At 46.9% G+C, this 22791-nt stretch overlaps 1 protein-coding gene across 1 annotated transcript in view; it reads right to left on the bottom strand.

Annotated features, from left to right (window-relative positions):
* TSPOAP1 (TSPO associated protein 1) overlaps window positions 1-22791 on the bottom strand; it is a 2439191-nt gene that overhangs the window by 1828329 nt on the left and 588071 nt on the right. Inside the window, exon 5 of the mRNA XM_069226865.1 lies at window positions 9573-9845. Coding sequence (XP_069082966.1) covers window positions 9573-9845 — 273 coding nt within the window. The remainder of the gene's footprint in view (window positions 1-9572; window positions 9846-22791) is intronic.

The raw sequence follows: 22791 nt of genomic DNA on the forward strand, positions 1-22791 counted from the left end.
TACCACAACTTTCCATGCTAGAAGCGCAGAGCCATGATAAGAACTTGCGCCAAGTGTGTCAAAAGTATGGCCATGAGAAATGGATCACCCTAACCCCAGTAACAAGTCCGCAGAGCGGGGAGGCGTGAGTGGGTTTAAAGAATCTGCAGCTAGATGGAGTCTCTACCAGATAATGTGTTACCGAAGGTAAGTAATGTGTTCATCTGCTAGAGACTTCTGGCTGCAGATTCTTTACCTTTGATTAGATACCCAAGCCATATCCTCCTGGCAGTGGGCTGCCGACAATGTTTTCAGACCAAGACGTCCTGCAGGACTGAAAAGGGGAAATGCTCATCCCTGCAAACTTGACTGTCCAGGCAGTAGTGCTTTGCAAATGTGTGCAGTAACACCCACGCTGCTGCCTGGCAGATGTCCAGAACTGGGACTCCAAGCGCTAGCGCTGTGGTTGCAGCCTTTTTCTTCCTGGTGGAATGGGCCCGTAAGCCCTTGGGAGGCTGCTTCTTAGCCAGGGCATAGCAGATCTTGATACAGAGAACAACCTGGTGCAAAATTGCCCACTTCTGTACTGCCTGTCCCTTCTTTGCTCCCACATAACCCACAAACAGTTGGTTGTCCACCCGGAATTCATTTGTACGATCAAGACAGAACGACAATGCTCTTTTTGCTCCAGCAGGTGGAGTCGCTCCTCCTCCTTAGAGAGATGTGGGGGGAGCAAAGAAAGTGGACAAGGTAATAGTTTTACCCCGATGGAAAGGGGTCACCACCTTTGCAAGGAAAGAGGCACAGGTGCATAACACCACCTTTTCCGGAAGTACAGTGAGATATGGCAGTTTAGATGATAAGGCCTGTATCTCACTCACCCTCTAGGCAGATGTTATTGCCACTAAAAAGGCTGTCTTGATAGTGAGCAGCCGGAGGAGACAATTGCGTAATGGCTCGATGGGAGTGCACATGAGGTATGTTAGGACCAAATTGAGATTCCACTTGTAGGAAAGTACCCTCTTTTTTAGAATGGTTAGCCCCACTTTGTGCCTTCTGTTTTCTGACTGTTTTCACTGGGATCCTGCTAGCCATAACCCCAGTGATTGTGCTCTCTCCCTCTAAATTTGGTTGCGTAGGACTTTGCACACCCCACAATAGACATACTGGTGTCCACATGTAAGTCCCTAGTATATGGTACTTAGGTACCCAGGGAACTGGGGCACCAGGGGTTCCCCAGGGGCTGCAGCATGAATTGTGCCACCAATGGAAGCCCATGCAAAATGTGTATGCAGGCCTGCCATTGCATCTTGCGTGAAAAGGTGCATGCACCCTTCCACTACAAGTTACTGCACAAGGTCACTGTAAGTCAACCCTATGGTAGGCACTCCTAGCCCAGAGGGCAGGGTGCAGGTACCTATGTGTGAGGGCACCCCTGCATCAGTAGAGGTGCGCCTACGAACTCCAGGTCCATTACCCTGGACTTCATAAGTGCGGGGGACTTGGCTGTAGCCCGAGATTCCTTAAACCGCTCAAGCACTGAGACTGCCTTCTCACCTAATAAGCAAGTGCCATCGAAGGGCATGTCCATTAGACTTGCTTGGACATCCCCTGAAAAGCCAGATGTCCTCAGCTAGGCGTGGCGCCTCAAGGCCACCATCAATGCAACTGCTCTGCCCAGCAAGTCAGACCTGTCCTGTCCACGCCATATGGCGAACTTAGCTGCATTACTCCCATCTTTCACTGCTTGGAAGAGTATGGCCCGGGCCTCCTCCAGGACCTGAGGCAGCACTTGCGTAACCATGTCCCAAATGATATGGGAGAAATGACCCAATAAGCACAAGGTCTTCACCAACCTCAGTGCTAGGCTGGTGGAAGAAAACTATTTCTTCTCAACTTCTTCTCCTGGACTCCCTATCCGAGGGAGCAGAAGGGAATGCGTCCCCTGATGGGACAGAGGCTTGGACAACCAAGCTCTCGGGGTGGGTTGTTAGGTGAGAAAGATAGGGTCACCCGGAGCGGGTCGATGAAGGCGGGCAATTGTCCTATTAACAGGAGACCCCTGTGCAGGGACTTGGATCAAGTTCCCAGCAGGGTGTCTGTAAGTGCATCATTTAAGGACAAAAGGGGTTCAGATGTGGAAGACCAGGCTGGAGCACTTCCGTCAAGATGTTCGTCTTGACAGCCACTAAGGACAGATCAAGGTCGAGTACCTCCGCTGCCCTCTGGGCACCATGGCCTGGCAGTCCGAGCACGAGTAGTGGTCACGCTTGAGGCACCACAGGCAGACGAGATGGGGGTCAGTGACCGACATGGTGTGGTGACACACTCCACACAGTTTGAACCCAGCCCTCTTCGAAGACATCTTAGACACACACCAAAAAATCTCGACAAAATGCCAAAAAAAAGGCCTGTCAAAAAGTAACAGAGGGGTAGTTCTCTCCGTATGTGTGCTATCTGGCTCAGAAAGCAAAGGACTGGCGCCTGCGCACCTGGGTGGCGCCTATATAGGTGTCCGCGACGTCACATCCGGAGCCAACTACGCCACGCGGAGCCGAATGGAGCCACCCAATGGTGTGCATAAGGGGTATTGCTCAGCAAAAGTTTCCGGATCCAGCCTGATGCCTGGGAAAATCATAGTTAAGGAATCTGCAGCTAGAAATCTCTATCAGATAAAGAAAATATCTAGGCTAATCTCAATTATTACAATGCCGATGTGAACAAGAAGCGTAAAACCTAAGAGCACACAAAAGGAGAAAATCTCGTACCCCTGCACACCTCCTTAAACTCAGACAAGCCAGGGAAACTTTATAAACTTATATACCATTCTAGATCATTCTTCTGGAGATCAAAACTTACATACGCAACAAACCACTCCAGAGAAGTTGTTCTGGTTGTACAGCATAAAACTACTAAGGATGCTCCACTTTCCATCACAGAATCCACATGCAATGAAGCAGTCAACCGCCCTCTCCAATAAAATCTAGAAAACATATAACAATCTAGCCAAACATATATCGGAACTGATACAGAAAGCCCTACTTTTCAACAAGAATAATCATGTGGCTACCTGGCATGCTTTCACCCCTTTGCCCTGGTATGCTGAAAATTGACACCCTAAGTCCATAGCCATTAAACATGGTTTCAGATGCCATACTACACACACTAGCTAATGATCACTTCAACTCACTGTCTCACTTGTCACTACAAACCATCAAATCCTCCCTAAGCCAGTGCCATCTCCCACATTAGCTCAAGATAGAACATGTATGCCCGTTGCTTAAAATGTTGAGTGCTGACCCTGACGTGCTAAACAACTATACACCGGCCACAGGCCTCTCCTTTGTCCCATGGGTCTTTAAAACATATGTAGCCAACAACTAGAGCAATAAACTAAACTACAAGAAATCATCCACATTCTCGTTGTTCCTGTGCAGGTTACAGCAATGAAATCTCCATCCTCAAAATTGTGGGTGTTGATCTACCATTTGGATGAAGAAAATTAGCACGTTCTAGTTCTCCTCAACTTATCCATGGGGTCTTTTCTCAATACCCAACATAATATCCTTAAAAAAAAAAAAAAGAATCTTGAATAAACAGTGCTAAAATGATTCAGCTCCTATCTTTCTGACCGAAGGCAAATTATCAAAATAGCAAATTCCTAACATATCCATAGGGAAATCCCTTGCAAAATACATTTGAGCTCTTCCTCACACTTGTGCTTCAATCTGTATGAGAAACCATTAGGGGATATGCTAATGATTCATGGTATCTCTTTTCAAAATATGCTGATTGTATTTAACATTGAAATTGAATGATGCAACAGCCTAAACAGCTACACCTCCTCCATTTTGCAAATTCAAAAGTAGACAACAACTATAAAACTAAAGTTAAACCCTAACTCTCAGAAGACTGAATTTTCCCTTCTATACCCAGAAAACAAGAACTGAAGTCAAATGGTCAACTTACAATTGAGGGAAGTTAAGCAGCACCCCAGAATAATGAGTTAAAGGTACATTTCCAACCCACGTGCAGAAGTAAAAAATATGTGAGTTTGGGCACAAGAAATTAAACAGAAATATTGGAACATTAGAAGCTTCACTCCTGGTTCCTAACCCTGGAAAGGTTTTAAGTGGATAGCAGCTCTACCTGCAGAAAATTAGACTTACCTTCAGTTTTTTACCTCCTGTCACAATACTTGTGGCGGATACATAATCTCCTCACATATAAATAATCTTCCTGCAGATTCCTCCATATGAAGCATCTTTGCGGGCTTCAGACTGGTCTGGAAAAAAAATCCCCAGCAATGTCTCTCCAGCACCTCCAAGTGGTACCATGCAGACTCAGCTGTTAATCTGCTTCTGATATCCCAACATCGGAGTATATCTTGTACCAACTGCCGTCATGATGAATAGTTCCTTAGAGGCTTATGAATGCATCAGACACATTTTATTAAATCATTCCTTAGAGAAGTGGTATTTAAAGTTGCCCTTAAAAATGACACACTAATTTAGAAAATGCCTATCGTCAGTTTACAAGAGCTTACAGTGGACTTAATCTTGCTCATTCCGTACCACTGGTTGGCATTATTGTCACTCATGTGCTTCTTTCATTTGATGGCTTTCCTTGTCAATCTTATGCATCTCCAGTGGGAAAAACATGAAAAGGCCAGACAACAGCTATCTAGCGGCCTTTAGAGGTAGTGGACACTGTCATGAAGCCACTGTGTTCAAAAGGATGAAAGGTGGGTGAGGGCTTGCTTCATCAGGCCCTTGCTCCTGTTCAGTGCATTGCCGAACTTGTGATCCCAACTGAAAGATGGGATCTGCACTGAGAGAAGTGAGAGTGGAAGCTATACGGAGAGCTGCAGGAGGTCTGCGTACCACACCGTTTCCAGCACGATACAATGAACATAACTTGGGCCAGGTTTTCGTGAATCTCTCTTAGAAACTAAGGAATCAATGGTATAGGAGAAAACACTTTGTGAAGTGGAGAATTCTACTTTGACTGAAACCCATCCAGCTCTGTGTCGGGGATGAGTATGGACACTGCAACGCTGGGGGCTCTGGGATGTTGACAATGGAGTCACACTGGGGAAGGTTGAGGTGGCTTGACCGGCACCGCTCCGGATCTGCCCATTGACCCATGGGGCCCCACTGGTGTTGGGGGTGAAGCACGTCAGCAGGAGACCAGTTCGGGCTCTTCCCAAACCTGTGGGACCTGGCAACTTGCCAGCAGGGAGGAGCCAATAAAATTGGAGGTGCATGGCCACAAAAAAATTCATGCAGGCGGGCAAGGGTGGCCCTGGCTCCAAGAAACTCAGGGAGGCACGAAGACGGCCCTGGCACAGGCCCAACTGCAAACCAGGCCTCGACTCCGACATTCCTTCGTCAGATGATTCTGATGGGGGGGCAAAGTAGAAGACCTCTTTGACTTCCTGTTCTTTCATTTGTACCCAAATGTCTTGACAACTGTAACTGCAACTGATCCTCGCACCTTCTCAGCAAGGACGGAGAACGTCACATGTCAAGCAGCTTGAGGGAATGCTCCCTCAAGGCCTTGGGGTGCATGGCACAACAACTGATGCAGGTCTTGGGGTAGCAGTCATGATCGAGGCACCAGATACAGATGGGGTGTGGGTCTATCACTGACATCTGCTGATGACAGGCACCACAGGGCTTGAAACCAGCCTTTTTCTGTGGACATCCCTGCCACACCACAAAAACTTTCGACAAAATGGTTGAAAAAAGGTCAGTTAAAAAATTACTGGGGGTAGCTCTTCTCCAGATCTGTGCTGACTGGCATGGAAAGAAAAGAACTAATGTCAGCTTGGTGGGGTAGAGCCTATATAGAAAGTGTGCACATCACTTCCGGCATGCTCAATGCCAGACGGAGCCGAACAATGCCACCTACCGGGGCACAAGGGTACTCATCGAGAAAAGTAAACATAATGCCTGAATCCCACGCATTCTACAAGTGAAATATTGCTACTAAAAAAATGTACCTTCCATTTTAGATGTAAGATAAGCTTTGTGCCTGGGCTCAAAGAGAAACACTACAGGGCTATCAAGATCAGCAGGGATCCACCCTGATTCACTTTGTCTGCCATTTTTTAGGTCAACAGTATTGGAGGAAAAGTCAAAAGAAGTACTCTGTATCAGTTCATAAAAAATATACGCAACCCAGCATACACTTCCCATAGATTCCTGCAGCTGGCTTCTTAAGCTCATGATCATGACCCCAAGGCTCCATCGTGGTGGTGATTTTACCATGGCAGCATGAAGGTTGAGGAGACATAGCTTTGAGTTCTCTACCTGCTCAGTTATCGTCTCTGGGTTTCATTCTCTCCCAAGTGCTATGCTGTTTTTTCGACATGGCTTAAAGTGACTGTAGAAGTCATGAGGAGCTCAGCCTTGCAGCACGGTGTTGGCAGTGCCAGTACAAAATTCAAAATCCATAGTACCAGCTGATTCTTTCCCAGTTGTGCTTACAAACTTTTTTATGAACAGTGACAAGGCCTCTCCATACTTTTATGTGCCCAAGACCTCATAGACTTAATATATTGGACTTGCCTGTGTCGGCGATTTCATCATAGCTGTCTTGTAGGTTTATATTCTCAGACTGTTATCTTTCTATATTTACATTACTTTACTTGCTGACTTGTATACCTTGATGCTGAGCATAACAATATTCAAGGCTTGAAGAGCTTCTTCTTACAGGCCTCACAGTACCATGATTATGCCATTTCTAAATGACAATTACTTGTATGATGCCACTGGTTCTCCTCAGTTCGTGCAGTCGTGGGCAATCACAAAATGCTCAGAGTGAAGCAAGTCATGTTTGTTTATTTCCAAAAGACACTCTACTCAAAGAAGACTCTCCAGCATAGGCACACTAATGTAAAAAATTTCCAAGGATCCTCTGCATGCTTGTATTATAACATTCAGCGAAAGTGGTTAACTATTGTTTATGTTGCTGAACTGGTCGGACGTCCGCTCTCCCCCACACCTGCTTCATGCCTCCTGGGCATCCGCCCTCGCCCAAAAAAGAACAAGCAAATACAAACATGCATCGAGCTGGCTTTCATCCTATTTAAGCGTTTGATAGCAATGCGATGGAAGGCACCGGCAGCACCAGACACCCGACAATGGTTAAAATGGTTAAAAGATTTGCTGCAGTGGGCTGAACTGGTAAGAAACCAGGCGTCCCTCCTAGCACTGCCGCCTACGGTGGTAAGAGACGTGCAGATCGTGACAGCCACTGCCTCCTGCTTAGCCTCCATGCATAACTGCCCCTGCCTTCTGTGTGCATGCCCCTGCTCCCTCCCTTTTGCCCATCATGTTTGATGGCGCTGCCACTGCCCCTCCCGTCTACCCCAAGTGTTCCATTGAGCTGCCACTTCCCCTCCGGCCTGCTCAGCATGGTCAGATGGCTGCTGCCTGTCCCTGCCACCTTTACCCTGCCTTCCACTGTCCAAGGTTCATGCTCCTATACCCTCCCTCCTGCACTCCATGGTCCATTTTGCTTCCACTCCCTTCTGCCCTCCATGCTCTGTTGTGCTGCAACTGCTCCTCCTGCCCAAGCTGCATTGTCTGTTGTGAAGTCCTGGCCCTTTCCCTTGACCTCTGTTGTCTGTTTCCTGCCCAACCTCTTTCTTCTGCCCTGCATCGTCCTTTATCCATTCTCCTGTCCCCTCTCTCTTGCCCACCATGGCTGTTGTGCTGTCACTAATCCTCCCGCCTGCAATGCATAGTCTTTTGTGCTGCCATTGTCCCCCACCTGCTGTGTGTGGTCAGCTTGCTGCCCTTAACTACCTCCCACCTTCCCTCTGTTGCCAGTGTGTATGCCCTTGGAGGCTCTCTATTGCCGCTCATGGTGTGTTCTGCTTCCAGTGCTCATCATGCCTGCCCTGCATGGTATGCCTGCTGCTCCTGCCCTTCTCTTTCCCTCTGTCCTCATATGTCCATGTTTGGGCCCTATCCCCTTTCTCATGCCTTCCATGGTCTGTTAGGGTGCACCTGCCCCCTTCTCTTGTCCTCCATTGTCTGTTATGCTGCAGCTGCCCCTCCTGTCTGCTTGCAGCCCTTGCCTCCTTCCCCCATTCCATCTGATGTCTGTGTACGTGGCCCTGTACCCTCCATATTGTTTTACATGCTGCTCTGCCCTCCCACTTTACCTGTGTGATGTATTGTGCTCCTGTAGCCCCTGGCACCTGCCCTGTAAGGCCAGTTTGGTGCTCCTACCGCTGACCTCCTGCCCTCTACACTCTGGGGGGCTGCAGTGGAACACAAGGTAATCAACTGAGAGGCTGCTGCTGCTGCTGCTGCTGTTGAAAGTACGTTTCACTCAGAATGTCAGACTTTATTCTTTATTTAATTAATTTACAGAAAATATGCTTTCATTTTAGCTTCTGCAGCACTTTCCATAACCTCTATGAGAGAAAAGTTTTCTCTCAAACATGATTCATGAAATCCCAGCAGCTGGTCAGCATTTTTCACAGGGTAAAATCATTTTAGAACCCACAACGATTCCTAAAATTAGTATGGTACCAACACCACATGATTTATATTGTAACTAAAATCTGTTATCACCCTTTATACGTGCTCCTTTTTATGATCCTCAAAACCTGCCATTCTCTGCCATGTATTTTAAAAGGGACCATATCCCAGAATCCTGAAAAGGCTGCTTTAGTATGTTATCCACATTGTGGCCAGCCAATAAAGGGAGGTACGTCCATTTGGGACCACCTCCTCCCCACCCCAACATGCCCCTTGGCGGCTGGGTGTGCTCAACCTGCCCCATTACATATTTTTTTAATTCATTTACAGGGCACAGCGAAGTCTCTGAGTCATGTAATGGCTGACAAAACATATTGTTCAGGTTGACATCAACCAATCAAGACTTGTTTTCTTTAAACTGGCCAATCAGAGTATATCTGAACACAAACTGTCCAGCTATCTATAAAGCTTGATCCTTAATTTCTCAAAAACCGCTGAATTGATTTAAACCAAATCACAACAAACACACTCTCTGGGCCAGGATCTAGCTTTCTGCCAAATTTGGTGTAATTCTTTTGGGGAGTTTGCCTTTTGGAAGCACCCTTTTTTCTTAGCCCCTGCTTAATGAATCATCTCAAAACTTTCCATGTACAAAGTAGGCAAAAAAGAGCACTTTTTGGAAACTTCTATGAAGATTGTGTTTTGTGAATGCCGTAGTTATGGTAGGCTGCTAATTCTCATGATGAAAACACTGCAGAAAGCCAAAACAACCATATGGACACATAAAAGAAAAACAAATGCAGGCATACTACAAATCCAGGAGAGGAAACATTTCTGAAAAGCAGCTAATAAGACACTGCTGGAGCTTCACAATTAAAATATGTTATAGGCATCTATGTATTGCTCATTTTCCACTGCTCCTAACTCAGAGAGCGAAAAAGACCCTTTCCTTCCTCTATGGAAAAAATCCTTTATCTAGGAATATCTTTCCAAGCAAAGGCATTATTACATAAAGACAAAGAGAAGGAGAGTTTTATAATTTAACGTTCAATATAAAAAAAATGAAACATTACAGGCCACAGGTGTCTTTTTTACCTGTTCATCCTTTCCAGAAGATGGTTTTTCTGATGCTACATCCTCTCCTTCTTCAACGGGTCCAGAGAGCACTGAAGTATCTATGTGTATACCACCAGTGGCTCCCATGGAAATGACAGTAAATGGAGAAGATCCACGAGCTCCAACTTTAGATAAATGGAGAGACTCTTTCAGATACTTTATTGCAATTTGTCTTTGTAAACGAAGCACTTCCTTCTGTGACTCCCGCAGAAGACGATCTAAGTCACACAGATTCAGCCAATTGGAACATTCCTGAGTTTATTTCAAATAAAAAGAATATCATCAGTTCAGATCTCTCTACTGCTGATCTCAAATATGCTCAATCTTATTCCTTATGTTTATGTTCAGTTTTACCAAAACTATAAGCAAATTATTTAAAATGATTACTTGACTGTTAGGAGTGTCTCTGTGCATGGTTACTTCCATCCTCAGATTGCCAACAGACTTGTAGGAGAAATGTTTTATATGCACATGTACCTGTGCTTCTCTCAGCCTGCAAAGTACACAGGTTACAACTCTGTATATAAATCAAACATATAAAGAGGGGTAGACAAGTCCAGTCTCTCAATTCACTAAGCTGTACAACTAATCATAACTTTTCAGACAAGTGTTTTTATTGGCAGTTATGGACAACCAATGATTCTTGGCACTCAAACTTACAGGACCTATCCTAGTGGGATATGTGGTCTCTCACTCACCAAGGAGGCATGATTCACCATTGGAACCCGCTCTTCGTCAGGTAGAGGGTGCAATAGCTGATTCGCATCCAAAAGTCACTGGTTGACCACTCATAAATGCCAATAAAAACACTTGTCAGTGGGTTACTTATGGATACAATTAAAGTTCTCCTACAGAAGAACTAGAATTACAGGTGAACTTCTTTTCCTTCGCCTTCAGAGGATCTCATAAGCATTTAACAGAGTAGCAAGTCAATCATTATAGAAATTATGAGAAAAAGAAGAGAACATTGCCCAAGAAGCTATAAACGTATTGCTAGGCTGTAGCCCAAGTGAAAGGTACTATATCAGTAATTTATTATATACAATAAAAGAGTGTTCTGTTTTCTAATGAGCTTGAAATAATTGCGGCAATTAGGTTGACATTCGACCCCCGCACTGGTTAAAAGGCTTAAAACCAGATTTTCTTGGCTGCGACATTGTAACCACAGATACGCAACTGTAGCTCCCTATGAGCCTCGAAGAAAAACCGTTACTCGGAGGCACGGAAAAAAGGGAACTGACATCTGCACGTCGACGGTGGCTTCTTATTGCCTGGATGACGTCATACAGCGTCGCATGGAGTCGGGCGATTGTGACGTCATCATCGACGTGCAGAGCAAGAAGAAATTTCCGTCGAGGCTGGCACGAGGGGAGAATTCTTTAGGTGAGGAATCCACAGGTAGGTGTATCCATCAGAAAAATAATCCTCTTTGATGAGGGGAAACCTTCTCTATTGTGTCTTTGGACAGCGTTATCAAGGCTTCTTTCCTTAGTAAGTGAAGACGAGGTGGATGTACTCCTGCTCGAGGATGGTTTGGTGGTCTCTGCACAAATGCCAAGGTATTGCCAGAGTTTACTAAATCCAACACCCATTTGTCAGGTGTTATCTCCTCCCATTATCGGAGGTAGTTTGGGTTGTTTGAGCCCACATGGGTGGAAGGAGTGGATGTAGCTGGTACCTAGTCCAGGTAATTGTTTATGGATTATATCACGCCCTGGGGGCGGGGGTTGGCGGTGCTTCCAGAGTGAACCTTGCTTGGTGTAGGCTGCTGTGGGCGGCTGATAAGCCTGATGGTAGGGGGTCCTTTATTGAGATTGGGTTTGAAATTGTTGGGGGTCATTCATAACCACCTCTATAAGAGGAAAAGCCTCTTCATCTGGCACCTGGAAAGGGCAATTTCTTGAACTATAAAGTGCAGAGAGACATAGCAGTGTCTTTTATAATTGCCAATAGGGAGTCATCAATATTTTTCCCAAACAATGTCTTGCCATCATAGGCCATATGCAAGATTTTTTTTATTGGACATCTGGTCTAAAAGATGTGCCATCCTTGGTGCGTGATTCAAGGAAGATGGACAAAAAAAAACAAAAAAACTTTATGCTACACTGAACAGGAATTGGATCCAAAACAGAACCTAACACCAGTTTAGAATGGCATCAGAGTACAGCATATATCTGACTATCGTTGCTAGAAATTGGGTCTCTAGTTGGCAGAGGTATGTCTCTTGTCCAAGTAAGGACCACAATCCTAGTCAGGTTAAATCAGATGCACAACCTAAATTAATCTGTACCCACCCCCTGGCAGCTTGGCACACAGAGGCAGACTAAACTTAGAAGGCAAAGTATTTTTGCAACACTTATCTACAGTAACACTCCATAAAAAGGACTCAACACCAAGTTACAAAAATAGTTTATCTTATTAAATGGGACCAAAAACAAAAAAAAATCCAATAAAGCAATCAGGAATTATGCCATTGAGAATAAGTCACAGGAGAATTGAGTCTCAAGTTCATTAAATCATTCCTGAAAAAACTTCTTGCGATGTCGGAGGAGTGCTTATAATCTTGCAACTGGCAATTTGTAGCACTGACGCAAGAGAAAAGCGTGTCTCATAGGCTTTACACTGTCTCAGACTATTGGGAAGATTATGCGGGCACTCCCTTTACCGTAGTTACGGTGATGAGTACGAAGTGTTCACCAACCCAGTCCGTAGGTGATGTGGTTGCAGAGAGAAGTTATGGGTGCCCCGTACAGTATGGTAACGGTGCAGCTCCTTCTGCGACTGCCGCTGGTCCTGGAGGCAGGGAGACTGATGCATTCTGCAAGCTGTACAGGGATGCAGGAAAGTCGTTCAACCCAAGAGCACAGTCCCTCCTGGAGTGAGGAGTTGGGCCACCGCATAGCTGGCGAGAACCAGGTGAACCCTGTGACCCCTGCCAGGAGCCTGGGTGAAAGGCGCACAGCTTGCGTTACAGCAAGGCTCAGGGCAAGTGCAGGTGGGGCTGGGGCACATCGGTGACCGGGTTTTTTTTAGGCAATTCGTCAAAGTCTCGCACAGGTGTAGGCGGGTCCATGACACGGTACGATTCAAAACGCAAAGCAGTCTTCTCACCGCAGTTATTCAGGATGTGCCTGGTTTAGTAGTATGGCCCAGCAGCCAAAAGGGGCACACCTTACAGATGCACACACTGCACCAGCAGGGTGATGAGGCCGCGCTTGTGGTTTTTGCTGGGATGCTTGAGCAGCAGTGCTGGAGCACACATTAGGGGTGCTGGGCTGGGGAAGCACCATGCCCAGTCTCTAAAAGAGCAATCCGTTGTGCTCTTACCGCAGATCAGTTTGGGGAGGAGATCTTTGATGCCTGTTGACCTCTGGAGAACCGGGGGCAAGCCAATAAGCCCTCAGAGACTCTGGGAGCAGGAACAGAAAGGAGAGTCCAGTCCTTCTCCTGCAGGATAGACTAAGCAGGCAGTAGGTTAACATAACAGTCCAATAGCAAGGTGTCAGTCTCTCCTACAAGTCAGCATAAAGCAGCAGTAGGCCAACACAGTAATGCTGTGCAGAGTCCCTCCTGGCAGCACAGCGGTCCGCCTTCTTGACACAGTGTCCTTGTCTCAGTAGAATTCTGATTGGTGGAGTTTGGGGTCCAGCAATTATACTTTAGTGCCCAGGTTCTGGAAGGTTGGAGAAACTTCTAGACCTTCCTTTGAAGTCCCCAGGGCCCCTTTCCTGCCCTCCCCAGCTCCAGACATTCAACAGGGAGGCATGCAGTTCTTTGTGTGAGGAGAGGCACAGCCCTATTCAGAAGTAATTGTCAGCTCCTGGCTCCCATCTAGCCCAACAAGACCCATCAGCCCAGTGATGGGCAATCAATATCCAGGCTCCCTTTGGGTGTAACTTTCTAGTGGGAATGCACAAAGGCCAGCTGTCATCTACCCCAGGCAGGTATTTAGAGACAGGTAGAGGCATAGGATGTCTTAAGTAAGAAAGTGCCAACTTTCTAAAAGTGACATTTTCAGACTTACAATTTAAAATCTGACTTCACTATAATTTATGATTTTAAATTGCGAGTCCAGGAACAGAAAACTCCAGGTACCTATTTATTCCCAATGGGAGATTACACCTAAAAGCTGTCCTAGGGTAAACTAAATGCTATCCTATGGTAGAAGCAGCACTTGCAATTGTGAAAGAGTTTTTCAATATCTGGACATGTTAAACTATGAGTATAGTGCACCTTTTTAAATAAACTGCACCTTACCTGTAAGGAAATGCCTCCTTGGCATGGTTACCCCCTGACTTTTTGCCTTTGCTGATGCTAAGTTATGACTTGAAAGTGTGCTGGGACCCTGCTAACCAGGCCCCAGCACCAGTGTTCTTTCCCTAAACTGTACCTTTGTTTCCACAATTGGCACAACGCTGGCACTCAGGTAAGTCCCTTGTAACTGGTACCAAGGGCCCTGATGCCAGGTAAGGTCTCTAAGGGCTGCAGAATGGTTTATGCCACCCCTCACTCAGCATATGCACACTGCTTCACAGCTTGTGTGTGCTTGTGGGGAATAAATGACTAAGTCGACATGGCACTCCCCTCAGCGTGCCATGCCAACCTCACACTGCCTGTGGCATAGGTAAGTCACCCCTCTAGCAGGCCTTACAGCCCTAAGGCAGGGTGCACTATACCACAGGTGAGGGCATAGGTGCATGAGCACTATGCCCCTACAGCGACTAAGGAAAACCTTAGACATTGTAAGTGCAGGGTATCCATAAGAGTATATGGTCTGGGAGTTTGTCAAACACGAACTCCACAGTACCATAATGGCTACACTGAAAACTGGGAAGTTTGGTATCAAACTTCTCAGCACAATAAATGCACACTGATGCCAGTGTGCAATTTATTGTAAAATACACCCAGAGGGAATCTTAGAGAGGCCCCCTGAAAACATACCCGACTTCCAGTGTAGGCTGACTAGTTTCTGCCAGCCTGCCACACACCAGACATGTTGCTGGACACATGAAGAGAGTGCCTTTGTCACTCTGTGGCCAGGAACAAAGCCTGTACTGGGTGGAGGAGCTTCTCACCTTCCCCTGCAGGAATTGTAATACCTGGCTGTGAGCCCTTTTGTTATAGCACCACAAGGCATCCCAGCTAGTGGAGATGCCCGCCCCTCTGGCCACTGCCCCCACTTTTGGCAGCAAGGCTGGAGGAGATAATTAGAAAAACAAGGAGTCACCCACCAGTCAGGACAGCCCCTAAGGTGTCCTGAGCTGAGGTGACCCTTACTTTTAGAAATCCTCCATCTTGTGGATGGAGGGTTCCCCCAGTAGGATTAGGGATGTGCCCCCCGCCCCACAGGGCGGAGGCACAAAGACGGTGTAGCCACCCTCCAGGACAGTAGCCATTGGCTACTGCCCTCCCAGACATAAACACCCCCCTAAATTCAGTATTTAGGGGCTCCCCAGAACCTAGGAAACTAGATTCCTGCAACCTTAACCAGAAGAAGGACTGCTGACTGAAGCCCTGCAGTGAAGACGGAGACGACAACTGCTTTGACCCCAGCCCTACTGGCCTGTCTCCCAACTTCGAAGAAAACTGCAACAGCGACGCATCCAACAGGGACCAGCGACCTCTGAAGCCTCAGAGGACTGCCCTGCAACCAAGGACCAAGAAACTCCTGTGAACAGCGGCCCTGTTCAACAATCTGCAACTTTCTTGCAACAAAGAAACAACTTTAAAGGCTTCACGTTTCCCGCCGGAAGCGTGAGACTTTCCACTCTGCACCCAACGCCCCCGGTTTGACCTGCGGAAAACCAACACTTCAGGGAGGACTCCCCGGCGACTGTGAGCCCGTGAGCAGCCAAAGACAACCCCCCTGAGCCCCCACAGCAACGCCTGCAGAGGAAATCCAGAGGCTCCCCCTGGCCGCAACTGCCTGTAACAAGGGACCCGACGCCTGGAACCAACACTGCACCCGCAGCCCCCAGGACCTGAAGGAACCAGACTCCGGTGCAGGAGCGACCCTCAGGCGACCCTCTGCCTAGCCCAGGTGGTGGCTACCCCGAGGAGCCCGCCATGTTCCGGCCTGCATCGTTAAAGAGACCCCCAGGTCTCCCCATTACTTCCTATCTAAAACCCGATGCCTGTTTGCACTCTGCACCCGGCCGCCCCTGTGCCGCTGAGGGTGTACTTTCTGTGCCTGCTTGTGTTCCCCCTGGTGCTCTACAAAACCCCCCTGGTCTGCCCTCCGAGGACGCGGGTACTTACCTGCTGGCAGACTGGAACCGGGGCATCCCTGTTCTCCATTGAAGCCTATGTGTTTTGGCCACCTCTTTGACCTCTACACCTGACCCGCCCTGAGCTGCTGGTGTGGTAACTTTGGGGTTGCCTTGAACCCCCAACGGTCGGCTACCTTGGACCCAACTGTGAGACTTGTAAGTGTTTTACTTACCTGCAAACTTAATCTTTACTTATCTCCCCCAGGAACTGTGTCCACTTTTAAAATAGCTTATTGCTATTTTTACCAAGACTGTACATGATATTGTGATTATTCAAAGTTCCTAGAGTATCTAAGTGAAATACCTTTCATTTGAAGGATTACTTGTAAATCTTGAACCTGCGGTTCTTAAAATAAACTAAGAAAGTATATTTTTCTATATAAATACCTATTGGCCTGGAATTAAGTCTTTGAGTGTGTGTTCCTCATTTATTGCCTGTGTGTGTACAACAAATGCTAACACTACCCTCTGAAAAGCCTACTGCTCGACCACACTACCACAAAATAGAGCATTAGAATTATCTCTTTTTGCCACTATCTTACCTCTAAGGGGAACCCTTGGACTCTGTGCACACTATTTCTTACTTTGAAATAGTATATACAGAGCCAACTTCCTACACTACCTTTGGGGGTAACCAGAGCCTATCTCAGGAGTGACTTACATTCAATAAAAAGGAAGGGTTGGGTCTAGTTAGTGGGTACACTTGCCAGGTTTAAATGGCAGTTTAAATCTGTACACACAGGCTATGCAGTGGCAGGCCTGAGTCAGGTTTGAAAGGCTACTTTAGAGGGTGGCACAATCAGTGCTGTGGGCACACTAGTAGTATTTAATGTACAGGGACTGTGCACAGGTAGTGCTCTTCACTAGGGACTTCAGTAAATTAAATATGCCAATTATGGAGAAGTCAATGTTAGCATGTTTTAGGGGACAAAGCACCTGCACTTCAGCAGTGGTAAAGTACACAGATCCCTAAAGGCCAGCAAAAATAGGTCCAAAAACAGGAGATCAGAGGGCAAATAGCTAGGGGATACCATGCCAAGGATGCCAGGTGTAACAATCGTTAAAGCTATAAAGCATCCTACAACCTAGTGGCTACACATATGCAGGGTAACCCAAGGCACCTCCCCATCCCGTCTGCCTAAGCACTTTTACAGAAAGAACTTGAAAATTCTGAACAGTACCTGTCAGGTAAGATTCTTTACATGGTTCTTCTGCACAATAAAACATAACAGAAATGGTGAAAAAAGGAGCAAGGTGTGCTAGGGAGCTCGAACTCTACAGCCTATTACTTCTGAAAAAGATAGGCTAGATATTGTTCCTGCCCAGGAACATCTGTCTGGATCACTACTTGTGAAAGAAACAGGATGCTCTCCGCTCATGTCATTCTACTGTGCTAAGATGGTAGAGAAACACGTTTTGGAGGCATATGTCTGTACTAGAAGAACGAGTTACTTACCTTCGGTAACGCTCTTTCTGACAGAATCTCTATCTAGCCAGAGATTCTTCACCTTGTGAATATTCCCCAGGCATCAGACTGGATCCGAAACTTTTCAGGAGTACCACTGCACGTCAGTAGATAGTGCTGTATGGCTATGCATGAATGCCATTCCACTCCAGAAATTATATTTGGAGCCTATATAAGTGCCATTCCTGCATGCTGATGTATGTTCTTTCAAGAGTGTCTGAGCCCTGAGACACAGAGCACCCAAAGGAAATCGGTGTGACCAGTGTGCAGATTCTTAGATTTGGGATCTTATTATTGCCTTATAGCAGGCTGCAGAGGGCTATACTGGTTGTTAAACACCCTGAAATAACAAAGGATTGGGCCTTTAACAACCGGTATAGCCCAAGGCAGAAGGGCAATGACGCTATCAGAACATTCCACCCACTGAGGGTATTGTTCTAAATTATAAAGAGTGAAACAGAAAGAAAAACATTGGAATGTTGGAGCAGAAGACTTATTCCAGCCATTATAGGCCCGAGCTACTTCATTGTTTTCAACAGTGCTCCTGACATTCGAATGTTTAAATAAAGGATAGTCTCTAGTCACATAACGGGGAGAATGTGATGGTTGGTGAGGAATGTGCAGCTAGACAGAGTATCCATCAGAAAGAGCATTACCAAATAAAAGCAAATGCGTTCTTGACTTCTAGTCACAGATTCCTCACCTTTTGAATACATACCAAAGCAGTACTTATTTGGAGGTGGGTCTGTGAATGGACCGAAACCAGAAAGCCCTGCAGTACGTTTGGGCAAAATGTCCTTCTGCCTGGACCTGTCTGCCCAGACATTAGTGCTTTTGTTAAAGTATGGAGGGGATGTCAACATAGCTGCCTAGGCCAGGGACTCTGTGTGCTAACATAGTGATAGCGGTTTTGGCCCTGGTAGACTGAGCATGCAAGTCCTTCTGGAGGCTGCTTTTTAGTCAATGTGTAGCAGATCTTACTCAAAAGCATGTTCCAGCGGGAGATGGGTCTCTTCTGCACAGCCTTGCCCTTTTGGTTCTGAGAACCCCACAAACTGCTGATCATCCACCTGATGTTCTCTGGTGCAATCTATGTAAACGTTCAGTGCTTTCTTCTGATCCAAGTGATGAAGCCTTTCCTCCTTCACAGAGCGGTGAGGCAGTGCAAGGTGATGTTTTGACCGACGTGGATCAACATCACAACCTTAGCCAGGAAAGATACCCATGTCCTCAAAACCAATTTGGGAAGAACGTGGTGTAGACCAGGTTTACACTTAAACATGAAGCTCAGTCACACGTCTCACTGATGTTATAATGACAATGAACACAGTCTTGAGGGTGAGCAACCACAAGGAGCAGCTGTGGAATGGCTAAAAGGCAGTGCATATCAGAAATGTGAGGACCAAGGGAAGGTCCTACTGCAGCATGACAAAGCAGTAGGGAGAAAACAATGCTACAAATCTTTTAAAAAGCACATAACTAAAGACTTAAAAAGGGCTAGTCAAGCAACCACAAAACGTTCGAAAGGGACCCTTTAAATTGCGCCATGAGATAGGCCTCTCCATGATAGGGATAACACAAATAACACAACTTCAAATAACTTGTCCTGTAGTGGATCAAACTGGAGTGTAGCACACCATGACACAAGTTTAGTCTCATGAAAAGCGTATACAGTTTTCGTCAAGGGATTCCTGGCTGCCACAATGACATTAACCACATCCAGAGGAAGGTCAAAGGCACTCAGCTGTTGTTGCTCAATCTCCAAGCATCATGGTGGAGATTGGAAAGGCCTGGGGCAAAACTTTGCCCTGCTGCTGTGACAGCATACCCCAACAGACAGGCAGCCTGATCTGAGGACAGATGCTTAGGCCCAGGAGTTCTGGATACCATACTCTCCATGCCCAAAACGGAGTCACTAAGATGATTTAGGCCTAGTCCTAATCTTCTAAAGAATTCAAGGCAGGAGTGGTATTGACGGAAAGGCATCCATGAGTCCTGAGTTCCACTCAAGGCAAAATGCATCCCAGAGTGAGAGCCACCTTTGAACGTGCAATTACTAACTTTGCTTGTTATTTGCAGTGGCAAAGGGATTAAGCCAAGGGTTTCCTTATTTGAAGAAGAGACTTCCACATGACCAACTTCTGGAAGAAATTGACACTCATATTTACTAGGGGACTATGGATAAGTTTGTCTGCCCTGGCATTCAAACAGCCTGCCGGGTGGTTCACCATCAGGAATATCTCTTGGAGATCCAGCCATTGCCAGAGGTGTAGGGCCTCCTGCCACATGGTTGAGGACCCCAGCTTGCCCTGTTTTTCACAAAATAACATGGTTATACATGGCCTCTGATCTCCACTTATCCCAGATGGCCATCCCAACCAAGAAAAAATGCATCTGTCACCACTGACAGTTCTGTGTAGGGAAGGGAGAAGGCCCTGCCACAAGCCCCAACATGTAGCTACCACTGCAGTCTCCTCCAAAATCTGAACATGGTTGGAGAGGTCCCTTAGATGTTGGGCCTTCTGAGACTTCAGATCTCACTGCAGAGCCTGCATATACCATCTGTAATGTTCGACCAGCAGGATGCAAGAAGCCATCAGTCCAAGCAGCCTAGGAGTCTGCCTCACTGAAATGCAGGACTGAAGGTGAAAGATCAGAATCATAGCCTGAATTGTCTGGATTCTCTTTCCCGGGGGAAGGCACACAAAATGAATCCCAAAGATGACTGGAGGTTTGGCGCAGTGTGGAGGTGGTTGACCACTGCTGGGGCGAGCCCACCTTCAAGAGCCAGTGGTTGAAGTATGGAAAGACTGGAACCCCTAACCTCCCCCTAACCACCGCCATCACTTTCCTGGACACCTGAGTGGCACTGGTGAGACCAGAGGGGAGTAAAGAATACTAAAAATGATCCTGTCTCACTACAAACCATTAGTAGGGTCAAAGGGCCAGCAGGACGGGTATATAGAAATAGGTGTCCTACAGGTCCAGTGCTACTATTGAGTCTTCAGGGTCAAGAGTAGACTAGGCCTGGGCCAGGATGAGCATATTAAATTTCTCCTTCTGGAGGAAGACGTTGAGAAGGCAAGGTCTACACCAGGATGAAGGCCTCTGTCTTTTTTGGCCACTAGAAAGTAGCAGGAGTACAAACAATGTCCTACTTCTGGCGCTTCCACCCTCTCAAGAGCCTCTTTCGCCAAAAGGGCTTGCACTACCTGCTGCAAAATAGAGAGATGGTCCTCCACCCGTCACTGATGGGGGTGGAGGGTTTGAGGGAGGTGTGGAAGGTGCAGCACAGAAGAGAGGAAGAGTAAGGCATATCCCCTCTGACAGATCTGCAGAACCTTCTGGTCTGTTATAGCGTGTCAACCTGGGAAGATTAATTGAATCTTGCCTCCCACAAGGTGGCTATGCTGCCCCAAGGGCACGCTAAAGGAGTTTAGCCTGTGGGGTTGCAGGGAGCAGTGGATTGGGCAGCCCACTGACTTAGCCACATGGACAGTGGACACAATGGCCATGACCGCAAAACTACTGGGTTCCTTGCTGAGGCAGAACAGGCTGGAGGTACAGAGCAGCTTGATCAAATCCATTAAATGAGAGAAGGTAGATCAAAATCAACCGTCCCCCAAACAGGCGAGTCCCATTGAAGGGCTTGTCCATAAGAGAGGACTGGACAACGCTGGAGAAGCTGGTTGATTTCAGCCAAGCCTGGTGGCGAATGGAGACACTGGTGTCAATGGCTCACCTGATGGAATCATGATGTTCAAGCCACAATGAATAGAGTCGCTGGAGCCAGTTGGCATTTACAGAAGGGAGTGTCAGGTTGATAAAATTTGAAACTCTCTTCTCAAACATCTTTACCCGTTTTGGACTCCCTATCATGGTGAACACTTATAAAAGTGCTGGGGTTAGATCTGCTTGTGAATGCCTGCACCGCTAAACTTTTGAGTGAAGGGTTCTGCGAGAGGAACGCAAACACACCCGGGGCAGGGTGATGGCACCACAGTATTTGTCTGTTGACTAGGGGTGCCAGAGCAAGGCTTGGCCCTGGCTCACAACAAGGTATCCGTCAATGCCTCATTGAAAGGCAGAAGGAGCTCAGAAGATGTTTGCCCGGATGGAGGACGTCAATCAGCACATTGCTTTTTACCTCCAAGGTGAGGAACTGGTGGCCAAGGACTTATTTACCATGGCGTAGAATGCAGACTCCTCGATGGCTAGACAAGGGGATGCGAGAAGGCCTGTTTCAAGTGAGGCCACTAGTCTCTAGCAAGTTATCATATAAATTATTGTCTTGACAGGGTTGAGCAAGCTCATCCCCTGCATCATAACCACTGTCCAAGTCCATGCTGAAAGGAAGTGTTTAAGGTGTTTCTTCCCCATTGTGGAGACAGCAGATCGTGTGAAGCAGCACATCAAATGTCATCGGGCACAGCTTCGGGTCCAAGGTTGGAGGGTTCTATGGTTATCACCTCATCCAGCGCTAATGAATTCAGTACCAGCAATGAAGTCCCAGTGGCTGAGTTAGACAGTGGCACTCAGAGGCAAAGTTTGAACCTGAGCCAGAGGTGTCATGATGGGCTCGAAGCGTCAAACTGGTGCAGAGGGTGAACCTGCCAGCGGTCCTTCCGATGGAAGGCCTCTCTGCTCATTGGGGGTCCACAGGTGCATCAGAGGGACTCTGCAAGGATCTAAATAGCCTGAGCATGCCTGTGCGAAAATCTTCTATCTGTAGTGGAGTGCGCAGGTGTCCTTGGAAACTCGAGTTGTGCCGGAACCAAATGAAGGATCGGTCCTAAGCCAGACAACTCTGGGAGTGAGATTGAGAGCCATGGCACTGTCCCAATGCGTGCGAGTGGCAAGAGAGGGCAGAGTCACCTTTGATTTTTCTGCGATTCTTTTTGAGCATTATCCAATAATTTGGATCACAGCGAAGACCAGCCTCTGGAGTGGTTTCTGCATCTCCTGGATAGGGAATGGGGCTGGAACTGAACTTTGGACGTGGACCGAGACTTAGATTGGTATTGGGAAGGAGCCTTCTTTTCTTTAGCTTAGTAAAGTTTTGCCTCATGGTTCCATACTGCAGCTGGGTCCATCGGTAAGCAGTCACTGCAGGCCTTGGATTTGCGATTCAAACCGAGCCGCCACAGGCATGCCAGATAGGGATCTGTTGCAGACACTTCTTTGCGACAGTCCCTACAGGGCTTAAAATCTGTTGTTTTAGGGTGTGAAATCCCTTGCACACTAAGAAAATTAGGACAAAACATCGAGGTGAGTTTCTCTAAGAGACAAGAGAAAGTCTGGATCCGTGTTTGGTGGCATGGAAAGGATATTAGTGACCAGGAGTGGTGCCTATATGACCTTTGCATGTCTTTTCCCGAGCGAAACACAGTCAGTATGGCACAGAGATGCTGCTGAAAAGTTTACAGATAAAGTCTAACACCAGGGGACTAGTCAAAAGGTGAGG

The sequence above is a fragment of the Pleurodeles waltl genome, chromosome 3_2, assembly GCF_031143425.1.
Source record: "Pleurodeles waltl isolate 20211129_DDA chromosome 3_2, aPleWal1.hap1.20221129, whole genome shotgun sequence".
Lineage (NCBI taxonomy): Eukaryota > Metazoa > Chordata > Amphibia > Caudata > Salamandridae > Pleurodeles > Pleurodeles waltl.